The following is a 16,244-nucleotide window of genomic DNA, read 5'->3' as shown; positions in this document are numbered from 1 at the left end:
TAATGCTCCTACTATCGTCCGGGCCAAATTTTTGTCGCTGAGCATTAAGTAGTCTAGCAGATCTTCCTCTTCCCTTTAGAAATGCAGATCACACTTACAGACAAGGTTAAATAGAACTACTCAGATGGTAACAATTCAACACGTGCTTAAAGTTTTGGAAGATCAATGTTTTGGGAAATGGGAGCTCAGAGGGGAGTAGCTGTGGCAGAGTAGAGCTGGGCTGGAGATCTGCGCTCCAGGTGTAGCAGCATGAGACTGCCCATAAATAAAGTAAATATGGAATCTGTAACAACCTTTGGTGTTCAGCTTGCATGTTTCATCTGGTTATTTATATTTAGAGCAGAACACCTTCAGTATTCCCTGGGCACTACTAGGAATCTTTCTTATGAAACTTTTCATCGAAAATGGAAAAATTGTGCCAAGAGTGCACTAGTTTTGTGGACCCTTTGCAGACTGCTTGTACTGTCTCACAGACTACAGTTTGGGGACCACCACTGTACGCGTTTGCTGCAGCACAGAGACGAGTCTCCGGCCTGGGGTAGGAGTTGGCTCTGGCATGAAGGTAGATTGTTAAACGTGGCATCCAGAGCATAATAAGTGCTGAAAGAAAAAGCTGCCTAGCAACCCTGTGGGCACGGGGGGGAATAATCCTTACTGGTGCAAAACTTCCTCATGGTTGACGGAGCTTCTGCAAGGCAAGGCTATTTTTTGTACCCAAATTAACCTAGTATTCAGCGAGATTTTTTTTTTAAAAAATTGATCATTAAAATAGAGTATATCATGGTCCAGATAATGTGATTAGAGAGAACAAAACAAAACAAAATGAGACCTCAGCGCAGAATTTTTCAGGCTTACCCTGCAACTGAAGAATTCAGCTGGTGCTTGGCCGTGTTAGAGAGTAGCAGGCTTTGGCAGGCGCGGAGGAATTTCCTGAGTTTTGAAAAGAGAGCGCTGGGCACAGGAGAGATCACAGATAAGGCAGATCTTAGAAAATGATTGGAAGTGGAATTCTTTCCTGGTAAATTGGTTGCTTGATGCAGAAACCACCTAGGTTTCTGACAGACCCAAGCACAGCGAGAAGGCTGAAAAAGGGAGAAGAGAAACATGGAGAAAGGACATGATGAGAAAGTGTTTTATCGAGACTTTTAAGTTATTTTGGTAAATCAGCTTAAATCAGTTATGCTTTTAGATTATTTTTATTAGCTGAGTATTTTTTTAGTTATAGTATTAGCAACTACAGTCTGGTTGGAAAACTGAGATCATCTTTATCTCAGAAATTCAAGAATCCCTCAGTCTTCTATAAATAACAGCAGAAGCCTTAAATAGAAGGGGAAACACGCATGACAATGTTTTTTTCCCCCCATATGTAAATCACATGGACTCAAATACTTGATTTGATGTGGTGGTTAAAAATAAGGATAGATTGAAGGGAAATATACTATTGGTGGAGGGTAGCGTGAAATGTGGTAACTTCTGAACACTAGTTTGCTACTTTGGGAAGTACAGCTGTTGTTGTAATGTTGCTGATGCTATCCTTTTTCTGTTTTTAAACTTTTGCACCTGGTTGGCTCCAGTGGCTTAATGTTAGCATACGGCAATGATAATATGTATTTCTTGTGGAAATCTGTGCTTTTCTAGAAGAAAGTGTAACTTTGGAGGTACATAGAGAGGAATTCTCCTCTGAACTGAACTTGCATCTTGGGCTGTCTTTGTCGGATTTTATGCTAGCTAGTGCTTAGACTCTGCATGTCTCCTTATCATACATAAGAAAAGCAAATGCACATTATTTCGGGGTGGTGGGGGGAAAGCCCAGACTTTTTAAGTGTGGGCATAGGTTTGATTTCCTAGGCTTTGACGACTTCAGACTTTCACTTCTTGTTTTGCAGCTACCCCATCTCAACTGCTTTATGTCTGCTCATCTAAATAGATCCACTTATAAATTTTCTGCACATTTTTTTACTGCTTTCTCTTTGCATCATTTTGGTGTGTTTTTTCTTCTTAATTCTGTGCTGCATGGTGAAAAGCTAAAACATGCACCAAAATTCAGTGCGTTCTGCCCTGTCTAGTTGTCGATTTAAAACAAAATACCACAAGCAGTATGCATTTTCAAAAGATGCAATCTGGTTTACTTCTGCCTAATTTTGTTTTACCTGTTGGGTTTTGTTTTTTTTTTTTTTTCCTTTGGTTCTTAGTTACAGTTTTTCAATTTAGACCATTCCTGGGCATGTGAAGTTAAATCTTTAACCCAGTTCCTGTAGCCGGTACACGGTCTTCAGAGGCTTAACTTTGCATCATGCCATGGGGAGAGAGAGCTCCTGAGTTGACAGCATGTTTAAGAGCCCATGGGCAGCGTATTACAGGACTGACCTGACTTGAAACAGTGTAAACAACTAAAACGCTGGTGCTTTGCCTTTCTTAGGAAAGTGCTGGTGGCACAGGAGTCACTGCTACCGAGGCTCTGCCTTCCTCTTGTTGGTACCGAGGCGTTAGCTTGTGCATGCAAAACTCGGCCCAAGTTGAAGAAGTTGAAATGCATTGGCTACCAGTTAGTTTTCAATAATACTACTTCCTTAAAACAAATCAAGCGTGTAACCTCTTCTTGAAGGTCGTTTCTCAAGAACAGACATGAGTGCTGGTGGGTGTTAAGCTCTTGACATAATTCATGCAAATACCTTTTTAAAATAAAAATTTGAGAAGCACACCTTAACCTCCCCTTTCTTTAACATTACTTTTCCTTTGCCAACGGAAACATGGGGGGAACGTTGAAAAGCAACCCAAAAGCAAGCAGATGAGAGAAATCTGTAGTTAATACTTTGAGTGGTCATTTCTTTGTGAAGTAAAGGTACACATTGAGGTGTTTTCTTCTTTACTTGTTTACACGAGGTAGTAAATATTTATAATTTCAAAGGCTAGGTGTTTGTGGTTGTTTTCTGTAGCTATCTAATTGCACTCTGTAAATATTATTCTGGTGTTTCTGCATGCCTCTCCTTGGTTTTCAAATGCATAAGTATATGTGTACAAAGGGAAACTTCTGCACTTCTGTAGGAATGGGCCCATCTGTGATTGCATTGCTTCTGTAAATGTGCAACTGTCTGAAGCCCTTGAATCCTTGGAGTCAACATTTTTAGTTATGTTTGGGTTTTTGACAAAAATCCACAGGCCAGAACTTGTACTGACATGAAGGTGTCACTTTCTGTGCATGGTTTTGTGAATCAGAGGTTTGCTCTAGAGGGAATGCAGCATGGTTAAGGCTAACAGCAGTATCACTGATTTCTCTTGTGTCCTTAGGTCCTTTCTCACAACTTGTGCACAGTGTTAAATGTTCCCCACGATCCAGTGGCCTTGGAGGAGCACTTTAGGGATGACGATGAAGGACCAGTTTCCAATCAGGGTTACATGCCTTATCTAAACAAATTCATCTTGGAAAAGGTAAGTTTTGAATTCTTGTGCTCTGTTTCTCCCTTTGTCAGATTTTGTATCAGAGTGTCTTTACAGTAGACTTCTGCTTGCAGGAAGCATGCTGGTGTGAAGACACTGGTTGTGAGTGCGCCTGTGTGGGGTCGTGATGGGGTGGGTACTCTGGAGAGCCTGTGCCTTAAAATTGAAGGGTGCACTGTTCTCTACTTCTTTTTTCTCTCCTTGGTTTCTATTTCCCGTTACATCTGGTCATCATCTAAGCTGTGTTCATGCAGAACTGTGTTCACTTTAATAAAGCACCTCAGCTTGAGTTCATTTGAAAGCCTCTTGGAGCTATAGATTGTCCCACTTGATACTGTGGCTATAACAGAACATTGTCATAGACTCCTTTGCATGCTGGAAGGGCAAAAATATCTTTAATGTCTATTCACAAGCTATTTTAATAAATAGATACGTTCAAATAGTTGCAGTGGGTGACGTTAGGGAGTGTTGTTAAGTTCTGTCTTACAAGTTCTTCCCTTTCGTGTCTGAGCACTCTTCAGTCTTCTGTTGTGCCTTGTTTTGGGGGAAGCTCTGGAAAGCCAGCAGGGTTTCCCCTACTCTCCTCTCCATCTTGTTCTAAGGTAGGTAGTCACTGGGTCAGATCTGGGCTCTGGGAGCTGTGCGTTTGAGATTTAGGTTGAAATTTCTGAAAGTAAAGAAATTATCTTCCCGGCTTTTTTTCTGACAACTTCTGTTGAGAGACTGGCCTAGACGGTAAAAACCAGCCCACGTGATAGTGCAAACATATCAGCTTCGATACCACTGATTTCTCGTACGCTTGGGGGCTGACCCCAGAAACCCTCAAACTTTGATGTTGTGGCTGCAGATGCATAGATGTTTGCTTTCTTTAATAATGTTAAGAAGCCCTGAACTGACATGCTGCTGAAAGGTCCAATGCAGCAATTGCAGATTACGCTAACTCCTTAGCCCGATTTGCTGATTTTTGCTGCTTCTTTAATCTACATTCAATGCTGGTGGAAAATGTGATATATATAATGCAGTCTGGCAGCTTGGAGACAGGAGAAGCTTCATCTATCTAGCTAAGACTTATCAGCTCCTCTGCCTCTCTAGTTGATGTTTCTCTCATACCCAGTTAATAGTGTCCTGTTTTATGTGTGGGAGTTGTTGGCTGTTAATACGCATACAGGTACCCGCTTAATGTCTTGGTTGTTTGATGCTGGAGAATCTAGCTTTATCTTTAAGAAGTTTGTGATCTAATTTCCACTTTGTATTGGCTGTCTGAGCTCCTGTGAGACTCAAGGGAGACCAAGCAGTTTGTATATAAATTTTGGGGAAAGAGAAAAGACCTTACTTTATTTTGACCAAAGGATTACAGTAGTAGAGTCTGAGCCACAGTGTTTGTTGTTAATACCTTTTGTAGAGTATAGCAAGCCAGTAAGTTAAAAAAAAAAAAAAAACAAAAAACAACAGGTGACAGGCTTCTTCAAATATAAACATGGTTTATTCTTAAAGAGTGTTTATAGGAAGAACAGTTCTGGAAATAAGGAGCAATTGCATTTGAATAACTCTTTATTTGAAAATGAAAGTCCTGGCTATATAAGCAAGTTGGTGTGAGTTTACAGTGTTTAGCTACTCTGGGATACCTTCTTACCCCATGGTAAAAACAAAGGACAAGCTGCCTTGCTTTCTCATGAAAGGAAAGAGCATGACTGCATGTAGTTTCTTGTGGTGTTTTATTCATACACTGATCTGGCTTCTGATAATCGCCTGATAGACTCCTGCCATTAGTTCTTCTTAAAAGATGAAAGTGTTACGGAACAGGATTAAATTACCTGTAACTTCATGTTATTTAATCCTGACTAAATGCTTGTAAACCATTTAGAAATGTACTATTAAAAATTAGTGAAAGTCTTTAGACAGAAGGCTGTGTTTGTGGACTGGAAAAGTCTTGGTTGTGACATGTCATCTTTTAGAGATGACTTTACATCAGCGCCAAAAGACAACATGCAACGGGGTGAAGTCAGTGCTTCGTAGCATGTCTCCTTTGTTTAAAACAAACAAGCAAAAAAGCAAACAAGAAACCCCTTCTTTTTTCATTCTTCCAAGGCGTAGTCTGTTCTTTTAGATGAGGTGGTTGTAGAACAAATGCTATTAATTTATGCTAGTAGGCAAAGCTACTAAGGAAGGACTGGTGCTTCATACCCCCAGACACAGAGGAAGTTCTCTCAATTTCCAGTCATCAGTCTTCTGGTGAATTAATTGATTTGAGCAAGCACAACCTACTCAAGAGAGACTTTTTGGATCTCAAGATATTTTGCTTTAAAACATTAGTAAAATATTTAAAGAATTAATCCTTAGATTTCTTTAAAACAGATATGTAACTGTGGCTTGTAATTTTATTGAGCGGACTTTGTAACCTTTAGAAATCACTTCTATTGTACGCTTAAATGCAGTTGTAGCTTTTCGTATTTTTTAATTCTGGCCTACCATGTGTTATCCTGCAATAAAGCCTCTTTATATAGAATCAAGGAGTTATCAAAAAAGGCACAAGTCAGTAGTTTAATGAGGCAAACTGGTTGCAACTGGTATCCTTTATCCAAACAGGGAATTTGAATAAATAGTTTGAATAATTAGTATTGCCTTATAGATGATTTCTAGTATCGTACTGCTTGTTACTTAGCAGACAGATATATCTAGGATTTTCCTGCTTCTGAAACAAACTGTTCTTGTTTCGTAAGTGTCTCTTTCAGGAGAGAACTGTCGCTTGCCAGTATAATGTCTTCATAATTTGTTTTACTTGGTTTCATAACCATATTTTAGCACATTACATTATTTACAATGTATGTCTTTTAATACCAACTGAAAATGTTTCCTTTTCAATGGTGGAGATGGTGGTATTTTACAACATGCCTTATTTACAGCAGGGAAGAGTCTTAGAGGGGTGAGACAAAGAAGGACACCATTCTAAACCTCAGGTTATCTTATCTTCCAGGCAACTTAGTGAATGCTATTTACGCTACAAATGCTTGGTATATTTTTGGTACTGATCTGATCACTGGTACTTAAGCCAGATATTTCCTGCATTTCCTTATGTTTTAGAGTTATTTGGTAGGATATTGATGATGGTAAATTATATTTTGCATATTAGTAGAAATTAAAGATCTAGAAAATTGTATGGGTTTTACTGCATTTTTTTTTTATTATTTTGTGAAACTACTTGGGAAGGTAGGTGTCTTTTATGTATCATGTTTTTGTCTTTGAGTTTAAGCAGTTTTAAGGTTGGAGGGGTGACTTCAAATAGTGTGGACAAATTATGAAGTACAGTTAAAAGCGTATACTAGTGCACAGGAAAAATTTCTTGTACCAGGATTTGTTCATGAATTAAGCAACAGAATTGTGTGATATTCACACAGGTTTCAAGTAGGATGAGTATTCTGGCCAAACACAGTTGAAATTCTGGTTTCTCAGTAGAGTGTCATAAATTTCTTATTTTAGTTTCACATCGATTTCGTTATAGTAGTCTCACAGTAATTAAAGGTGTTTTGGGGAGTCCTCTTTAAATTTAGATTCCAGGATAGTCTTTGACCCAATCTGGTTTTATGAATATGTGTTTTGTTCATGTCATGAAAGAGCAATGTGTGTATTTGTTTATGACTGTTGTTTTGACATCAGTACCTCCTGTTTGAAAAGTTTATACTTTTACAGTTTCTAAACTGTTAGAAGTACTTTCGTAAATAATTTCAAATATAACTCTAGAAACTGTTCAAATAATTTTAATTTTTGAAACAATGCTTAGAAATGATCTCATAAATTCAGAAAGATTATTCATTCAGAGTAATTATTATGTAGCCACTTACAGTGGAGCATTGCCAGTCAAGGTAGCCAAAGTAGCACAGCGAGACTTTTGTAGCATGGAGTTAGCTCTAAAGCAATTTTGGTTTAGTTGTGGGATTTTCACCTTCCTTCCTCTCCCACCCAATGCAAATGTATGTGTAGAACATAGGTTACCAGGAACAGTTGGTATTGCTACATGAAATTGCTGAGGAAAAATTTTATTCTTTATTAAAGAGAACTATTTACTTCCATCCCCGACTCCCAGTATTCCCAGAACAACAATTTCGTGACTGTATCCTTTATTGATTATTAGACAGCCTGATCGTTTAGAAAAAAAACACAGATGCAAAATTAGAGTTATTTTGGAGAGCAGGGACTTGTGCGCTCATCAGATTATCGCTCCTGAATAACTCCTAAGCAGTCTCTCTGCTCCGGACACTGCATGGGTCCCATGAAGTCCATTTCAGAATCAAGTCTGCATTCTGAAAAAAGGAATGTCTTAAGTGTGACGTTTGGCGCAGCGCGACCTAGTCCACTGCGGCAAAATAGTCCTGAAACCTCCTGCTTGGCTGCTGCTTAATCCTGGTGGCAGTGACACGCTGTAGGTGACCTGGGTTTTGACACCAGTTTCTGAGGTGCATGCGATCCAGCTTTGCGACATGAGCAGAAACCACACACTTTCCTTTTCCCCAGCTAGGGCCTGTGCCTTACTCCGCCTGTCTCCCTGTGGTCACTGATTACTGCTGTGCTTTAAAACATGAGCTGCTCATAGAGCAACCCACCTTATTTATAGAGCTTAGAGCACTTTCCTACAGGCTGTAGGAAAGGAGATTTCCCACCCTTTCAGCATCTTCCTTGGGAGTAGCGTAACCACTAGGACATTTCCAATGTGGAACTGCTCATTGTCTGGGTGGGTCGAGTTGTTTTAGAAAAGAAGTCCAGCTTCATTGGGCAGGCTGGGGAGGACAGACAGGAAAATGCACAGGCAAAAGTAGCCAAGGGATGAGGTGCTGGCAAATTGAAGGAAGGAGAAGGAAACCTGGCTTCTAGCCTTTCTTCCAAAGGGTGTTCATTCACTTCGCTGGTGTTTCATGTAAAACTCATGTTTCTTGTGCGAACAGCCAGGACGCTGAGCTTGTGGCTGTGGCAGCTATAGCGCCTGCTTTCTTCAAAGGACAGCTCTAGCCTGTCGCTGGCCTCTTGCATCATCGCTTACATTGGTGGCCTGCTCTGCACATATGCAAAGTCTATGGCTTTCTTTCATAGTCTCACTTTTAGTCCTGGAAACTGTACTGTAAAGTGCTTCTTGGCATAGGGTTGGTTTCCTGTTTACTTCTGTCTTTTTTTTTTTTTTTTTTCTTTTACTCCAACCACATCAGTTCATCCACTTCCTTAGTCTATCTTTGACTTGGCCACTGTGGCTCACCCTACACTATATTTGACCACTTACCAGACTGGATAGGAAATCATACAGTTTGCAATGGTGGCCTTGAAGCATCTAAGATGCATAGTTTGGCCTGTCATAAGAAAATGTCACTGAACAGTACTGCTGTCGGTACCACAAGAGGTACAAGAACCCGCTTTCCGAAATCCCAAGGGACTTCCATTACAGGGCAGAACATACCTTTATTAGTTACATGTTGGCAAAGAAAGAGCATTGCTAAGCTGTACGGAGATAAATAGATTTCATCTGTAACATAAATGAGTGTTTAAAAAGGAAATAGAGGAAATGAAAGCTTTCACATATATAAATAATTCAAAGATGGGTATGTATGGTTGCTGTGTATGACAAAGGATAGCAAAAACAAGAGGAATATTTTTATCAATAAGGAGAAGATTTGCAAGTCTGAGAAAAGTGGATTAGCATTCAGTAAAAAATGATTACGTGTTTATGAATATCCTAAAAAAGTTATGTTTGAGTAACATGAAGTGGAAAAACTTACTAAAGATCTTTCCCAGCTATTGTTCCAATCTCACTTTTAGCATATCCACATACAGTTTTGGCTATAATGGTTTCCAAATTTGCTATATAAAATCTCAGTAGCTTAGTACACTAGAAGGGCAGTTAGAACTAAGACAGCTGTGAAGATAGTTTGGAAGCTAAAGCTAACATGCTGGGGGAAATGCAGAAGGCAGTGTAGCCTCCTTCACATGAAGTCAGGGTGTTATTAATTCAACCAGAAATTGGAGGTTGGATGTAGATTTTGCTGGAAGAAATTCCTTAGTTGACCCCATGCAGGAAGTCAGACCAGACTGCTACAGTGCTCTTTTTGGACCTTGACGTTTCTCGCAAACTAGAATTTTCTTGGTGCTTTTTGTATGACTTAGCCTGTTAAACTTTGCCCGTCTGTTATTCTGTGCCATTTGTGTATATTAATTTTGTTTTTCTTCAATTTCTTTATTTTAGGTTCAAGGAAACTTTGACAAAGTTGAATTCAACAGGATGTGCTGGACTCTCTGCGCTAAAAAGAACCTCTCCAAAAGTCCTTTGCTGATTAGCGATGAAGATGCATTTAAAGTGTGGGTTATTTTTAACTTCTTATCAGAGGACAAATACCCTTTAATCATTGTACCAGAGGAGGTAAGAAACAAAAACTTAAGCCGTTTAACACCAGTTTGCTTAATGTCCAGTTGAACTATGTTAATGATTGCTACTCTCTAGAGATTTAAGATAAAATAATTGTTTAATATAAAACTTTTATTCCCCTCTTTTAATAATGTATAAGGCCCTGGGTGCTTTTCTTTGTGTTTCCCTGGGTGCATATGCAGGGATTCCCACAGGATACTTTAGATATCGATGGCTGTGTGTGTCTGTCATTTAAGCAGCCTGGACTAAATGGGATGTGTTGTCTGCCCCCCAGTAAATAGCTTATTTTGCTTTCTGTGAGGACTGACTGGTGCCGGGGAGACTAGTCCCCCTACCACCAGCACTCAGAGCTGTTGAGGTTCTTGCTTCACTCAGGAGTAGTATGTGGATGTGACCTTTAATCACTGCGCTTGCTTATACGTGATTAAAATTTTGCAGTTAGTAGATCAGTTGATTCTGAAAAAAAATTCTCCCCTCTGCTCTGTGTTGCCGTGACTTGCAAGATGAGTCTTCGGTCTCACGTCACTCTCCTGATGAAAAGGAGAAGTATGAACTTTTCTGATGTTGGCTGTTTCCAGTCAAAAGCAGCCACCACCTGAATTCTCTTGCTTGAAATGGTTGAAGGAATAATACCAGAGAGATTTCTTTAAGTTTACTTCAAGTTCGTTAACAAGTATGGGCAACACTCAAATAGGTATTTTAACCCTAAAGCAAGGTTTCAGTATTTCCACAATTCTCCCTCTGGGGAAGGGTGAGGGAAGACATAGAAAGATCAGTCATAATCTCTTGCAAAACTGTATACAGGAATCCCAGCACTGGAGTACTGATTAATTAATATTTGCGCACTGTTGCACAGTCAGGGATCAAAACAGTCTGATTTACATGCCACTACAACATAACTGTTGGACTCCAAGCTGTTGTGCCAAACCATAAAGTACAGATAACTCCCCTTCTCTATCAAAATAACTGCTTGGTTTTGCCTTATCACTCACTTTTTGGCAGGAGGCTTTCACTCCGTACAATGTTTCTGGTTTTGCCAGACTGGTGATGACAGAACCAGTCTTCTTCCTTGCTTTCCTGTTTTTTTTCTGTCAGTTCTGGGGGACAGGAGATCAGGGTTATAAAAGCTAAGACAGCTCCTTTCTTAACGGTGCTCGATTTCGCTTTGGTAGGAAGTCAGAGCTGCTAATAAATGTCAAAACTGCGACTCAAATCCACATCTCTGATTTGCCATTGTGTTCCCCACTGTGCAGCCTGGCTTAGCTGAGGGCAGATATTTCACATCTCCTTATTTGTTGGCAAGGTTAAAAGCTTCAGACCTGCCAGATCTGGGGCGTCAGCATTGCTCGCTTGCTCCCCCTCCACCCGCAAGCCCCCAGAGTCACGCTGGCTTCTGTAGCTGATGGTGGGTAATGGCAGTGTGTCCGTTTGTTGGGAGGTGGGCTGCAGCGTCGGCTCCGAACCCAAAAGAGCTTTTCCAGATTTCATAGCTGCTGTTGTTTGCTTTCCTTCCCATCCTTAATGTCCGGGGTTAACCTGTATTGCTCTTCTGCTTGGACTATTTTTAAAATTCTTAGGGTGGATCTGTGTCTGCATCTCCTTGATTATGGCAAGATTTAAATTGAGCAATACTGTTTAAAAAAAGCTTATAGAGCCTGACAAAGAAAGGCTGCTCTGTTCTTATCGTATACAATGCCTGTATTCATTCTAACCTTTTGCCTTAAACCACACAGGTAATGTAATCAGCTGGTGGAGGAATTGCCGTCTATTGAACACACTCCTTTCTAGTTTGCATTGTCCTCCTTGGGTTCTCTGTGCTTCTGGAAAATTCCACATTTACTCGTTTACCCTTTTACACAAAATTCCAGAAGTAAAGATGCAAAGCCTCAATTTTGGTCAGTTTTGCTTTTTCTCTGTGTGACCTTTCATATCTGCCTTTTAGGTTCTTATGTCTGGGGTTTTTTAATGTTAAAGCTAAACTCCAGATTTGCAAAGCATATTTTTTACAAACTTGTAGTTGTTGTCTTAGTGCTGTGAATTTCTACCTGAAAATAACTCTTTTCGATAGTGTTCAAAATGATACTGGTACTTCGTAAAGGTATTTTTCTTTCCATTTATTTTTATGCCTCTTGAGGTCATAATAAAGCTTGATGATATATTTAGTCTTCACCACTTTATATTGCATGCCGTCATTTAATTACAAAATGGTTAGCACGTCATGTATAAAATGAGGGGATTTTTGCAAAATGAAGAACAGAGTAGAGGGTGATGGAAGCATCGCTGTTCTGTGATGTTTATGTTTTGGTGAGACCAGTGTAAACCTCTCATGGGTGACTATAGCTTCCCCGCCAGGGAGCAAGCTTTCCTTCCCTCCTGTCTGTTGCTCTTATCGTTGGCTGATAATATTGCAATTTACTGCAGTTTCTGGCTTGGAGTCCTTTGTGTGGGATCCGTCCATTTCCCCTCCTTCCTCCTTTCCACCCTATAGGCTTTTGGGTCTTGGAAATTTTATTTCCCCTTTATAAGTAACTAGGAAACTTGCTTCATACTTTCAGGTTAGAAGGGTGATCGCTTGAAGATTTTTGCATCCCATCTTGTGGATGGGAAGATTATAATAGAGAGAACTTCTTAGGTCTCCAGTGAATGTGTTGGTAAAACTTCATGTGGCTATGAGGATACCTTCTGCTCTTCCTCCTCGGAACTGCTCTTTGAGACCTGCTTGGGAGTGTATTATTTATTTATTAAATAAGTGGTTTCTGCACTCATTTGAACAATTTCATATCTGGAAAACTCTTGCTTGGGTGCAGTTTCACTTTGTTTGCACTGCAGTGACTAAAGATTGAGGCTGTTGTCCTTCCTTCTTGCCCGTGTTGTGTACTTTTGCACTAGTGCTGCTGTGCACTATGCTGCTTTGATATTACACAGCTGATTGTGGTGGGACTGTTACCCCCATCTGCAAAGCGTTCAGTCTTGATTCCCTGCCCAGGTGCTAAATGGGCAGCAAATTCAGAACAGCTGCAACTCAACCAGAGAAAGGAACACAGGCTACTTTGCTGTTTCTAAAGCTTTCCTCAGCCTGTGTCTCCAAAATTGTTCCAAAGTGAAGAAAGCGGTTACAAAGAGGGAATCTGAAAGCGGCGGAGAGGTGACAAAAGGGCCAGAAACTTCTCATTTAGTAGAGACCGGACTGAAAGCCAGAGGCAGTGTCTGGCCTGCGCTCCTCCTGGGCTGTGGACGGAGCGATGGCAGCCCTGCACTTGAGGGGAATAAGGTTAGTAAAATCCAGCATGGGGAAGGGCCTGGGTTGGGGTGTGCAGTTTTGCGATGTGACTTCAAGCTTGAGAGGATCTTTCTGTGTTACGGGGAGAAGTCAGATCACGGAGAGACAGGAGCTGATGGCTATGTAGGGCACTGGGCTCGGCTGGTAATGGCCTTGGGCTCCAATGTTGCTTCTGCTGGCCACTGGTGGGCAGTTAGGAGAGTTGGAAAGGAGCAAAGATCCCTGAATGTCTATTTTGCAAAGGTGCTTATGTCCTAGGGAGATGCAAAATGGTATAAAATCTGAAAGCTCCCTCCTCTTTCAAATGAGAAGCCTTGGTGTGCATGAAGTGAAATGCTTCTGTGAACTGTGTAAATGTGGTATTTCAAAGAGATTCAGATAGACTGGAGAAAAACGATGCTGTATTTTGTTCGCTGTAGTTAAAATTAGTCCTGGTGGACAGCTTTCAGAATCAATGCAATTCTGAGCTAATAACAGAACTGCCTCCTGGTGCAGTGGGCAGAGCTTTACCAAGCAGTTATACTGTTTCATGTGCCTGGAAAGCAGCAGGGGGTGGGGGGGAGCTCCTTCCGCTCCCCGCAACCCATCTTTTCCACTAGATCATCTGAGAGGTAGACATCCAAGTGTGTGTTTCCTTCAGCTCTTGCAGGCATTACCTCTTCCATGAGAAGGATAAAATAAAGGGAATAAAGGTGGAGAGAACTACAGCCGTAAGAGGAGAAATATTTCTAGTCTGTCATGAGCTCACCTCTTGGTCGTTACAGACTCATTTGTGTGCCTTGGTATTGTTTAACCAGACGTTCTCTGTTTTATAAAAAGGTTTCCAAACACTTCCCCTTTGTTATTTCTGGACATGTGACTGCAGCCTTGGGAATGCTTTATCGCCTGAAAGCTGTGGCCTGTGGTTAGCTGTGTCTGTGGGCCGTCCTTCATGGTGAAACTTGTAGATATGTACACTGCAAGCTGTATACTCTTTGTGTGTTGTAATCTAGTGTTTGCATAACTTGTTTTAAATAAGCTGAACGTATTTGCTGTCTTTGCTTTTTAAGGCTGGCTTCTTGAGGAAAGATTTGTACAGTCGTTTTTCACGTGTCCTTGAGCCTTCAGCTGGCATTTCTAGTCCTAGTTAGGGCGAAGAGGGTCCAAACCTTGTGTGGCCTTCTGTGCGTTTGAAAATGAGGTGGTGTTTTTTTAGACTGAGGAGGGGGAAAGTCTGAAGCTGTCCAGTGGTGATTCTTCTGGAGGCATTTCTTGCAGATAAAGTTCTTTTGTGACCATGTTTGCTTCCTTGTTCTGCATTCTAGTATCAGAAACTGATACACGGAATGAAATACTGGGACGAGAACCTTGGCCATTCAGAAATAAAATGAAAACTGATACAACTAGAATGAAAGCTGCTTGTCTGGGGTTTTAATTGACTCATGATCTCTACAAGTTGATGCTTAGAAAGATTTTTAGTCATGACTTGCATTGGTTCTTCCCATTTCACTACGCTTTTCCTTGATTGCTGCAAAAATTAAGACATTTTTCAGCTTATGCAGCAAGTTGTCCTTAGGATTTACATGTTTACATGTACACTGTTTTTTGAGTTGACCTTTATTATACTACTTAATGGTAACTTAATTTTAAAAAAATAAAGAAGATAATGGCTTACACTGGATAATGAACACAGTTTTGTTGGTGGAAAGGAGGAAACATATTTGGCTTAAAAGTAAGTGATGTTCTGATGGGATGGAAAAAAGGAATTGATGATGACTGTGAAAGGGGATATGATTGCTTTCATGTCTCTTTCCCAGTAACATAGGCTTCCACAGAATTTTGTACAATGTGAATATGTTATCCCTAAAAATAAGGGTTCTTCACCAAGAAGAGATTAAGAGCCAATCAACACACTGAGTCGAGATATTTGTCTTTATTTCAGTTCTGCAGATTTGGGTGCTAGGCATCTAACGCAGCCAGCAAGCCTCTTGGGAAACACATAACGTCTAGTATACAAAAAGGTAACAAGGAAAAATCACGTTAAATTAGCTGATTGTCACTTGTAGTTATATAACAAAAACTTGTTTGCGCAGGTTCTAATTTCTGTCTGTCTCATTATACTAAGGTGGTCTTACATTGACATATAAAATGTGCTCCTAGAAGTGTGATTTTAGTTATTAAAATTATCTAAGGTGACTAGAGGCTGTACCTTCATCCCATCAGCTACCACTAGGTATTCTGTTGGGGTTCCAATTGGAATAATGGCTAACTTCAAGATTGGATTATTTGTGTTTATGGGCTTTTTGTTTTAGGGACTTTCTATTCCCGTTGCCATGGTTTCAGAGCAGGCCGTCATGGTCACTCAATTTTGTGGATTTTTACCTCTTTTCGACATCAAATAGACTTTTTACATCTGCTTGGTTAATATCACAAACCTTATTTGAATAGTATGAACCAGAATAGCCTTGTCTGCTGTGCTCTGCTGGGCATGAAGGCCTCCTTGGAGTTATTTTTCATTTTTCATCTTCTGAGAGACCCACTTGTATATCAGAAAAGTATGTGAAACATCTATGATACTTCATTGCCCGTGGAGGATAGTGCCAGGAATACCTGGAAAATTAAAACAAGTAAGTATTGAAACATGGGAAAAGAAAGTGCCCACTGCAGAAGATGCCGAACAGGCTGTGTAGCTCATGTTATAGAGCCTCTGTTCTTTTTCTCTTGGCAAAATTCTGGCGGGAAAGTTTATGTGGATTTGAGATGGAAGATGTTTTTCATACTGTGGAGCCAGTTGATCCGTAATGGAGTAGGTAGTGTTAGCAACTGTGTTTTTATGTCTGTATCCAAAAGTAAGGTCCAGTCAGAATAGCAGCAACCGTTGCTTCACATTTGCTTTTCGACACTCTGCTTTTTGACCACGAGAGTAGGTTATGTTTGAGCCAGTAGACTTAATTTCAGTTATTTGCTGAGTTGACATGTCTCTTTGTGGAGGAGGGGAAATGTCGTTTGCTCGCAGATGTTCCTCATTTGAGCACATAATGAATTGTCTCTTATTTGCTTCCACACTGATCTAACTTATTTCTTTATATTTACCTTGTATGTTTATACCCCATCACAACACTTACTGTTGCTATTGAGCAGGAA

The 16,244-nt window shown here is 40.3% G+C and overlaps 1 protein-coding gene across 1 annotated transcript in view; it reads left to right on the top strand.

Annotated features, from left to right (window-relative positions):
• The first annotated feature begins 404 nt into the window (after window positions 1-404).
• SWAP70 (SWAP switching B-cell complex 70kDa subunit) overlaps window positions 405-16,244 on the top strand; it is a 34,613-nt gene continuing 18,773 nt past the window's right edge. The window contains exons 1-4 of the mRNA XM_009890968.1: window positions 405-538; window positions 2,420-2,588; window positions 3,289-3,429; window positions 9,662-9,835. Of these exons, the coding sequence (XP_009889270.1) occupies window positions 405-538; window positions 2,420-2,588; window positions 3,289-3,429; window positions 9,662-9,835 (618 nt within the window). The remainder of the gene's footprint in view (window positions 539-2,419; window positions 2,589-3,288; window positions 3,430-9,661; window positions 9,836-16,244) is intronic.

This window comes from Charadrius vociferus, unplaced genomic scaffold, assembly GCF_000708025.1.
Source record: "Charadrius vociferus isolate BGI_N301 unplaced genomic scaffold, ASM70802v2 scaffold248, whole genome shotgun sequence".
Classification (NCBI taxonomy): domain Eukaryota; kingdom Metazoa; phylum Chordata; class Aves; order Charadriiformes; family Charadriidae; genus Charadrius; species Charadrius vociferus.
This window is presented reverse-complemented; position numbering and strand designations above follow the sequence as displayed.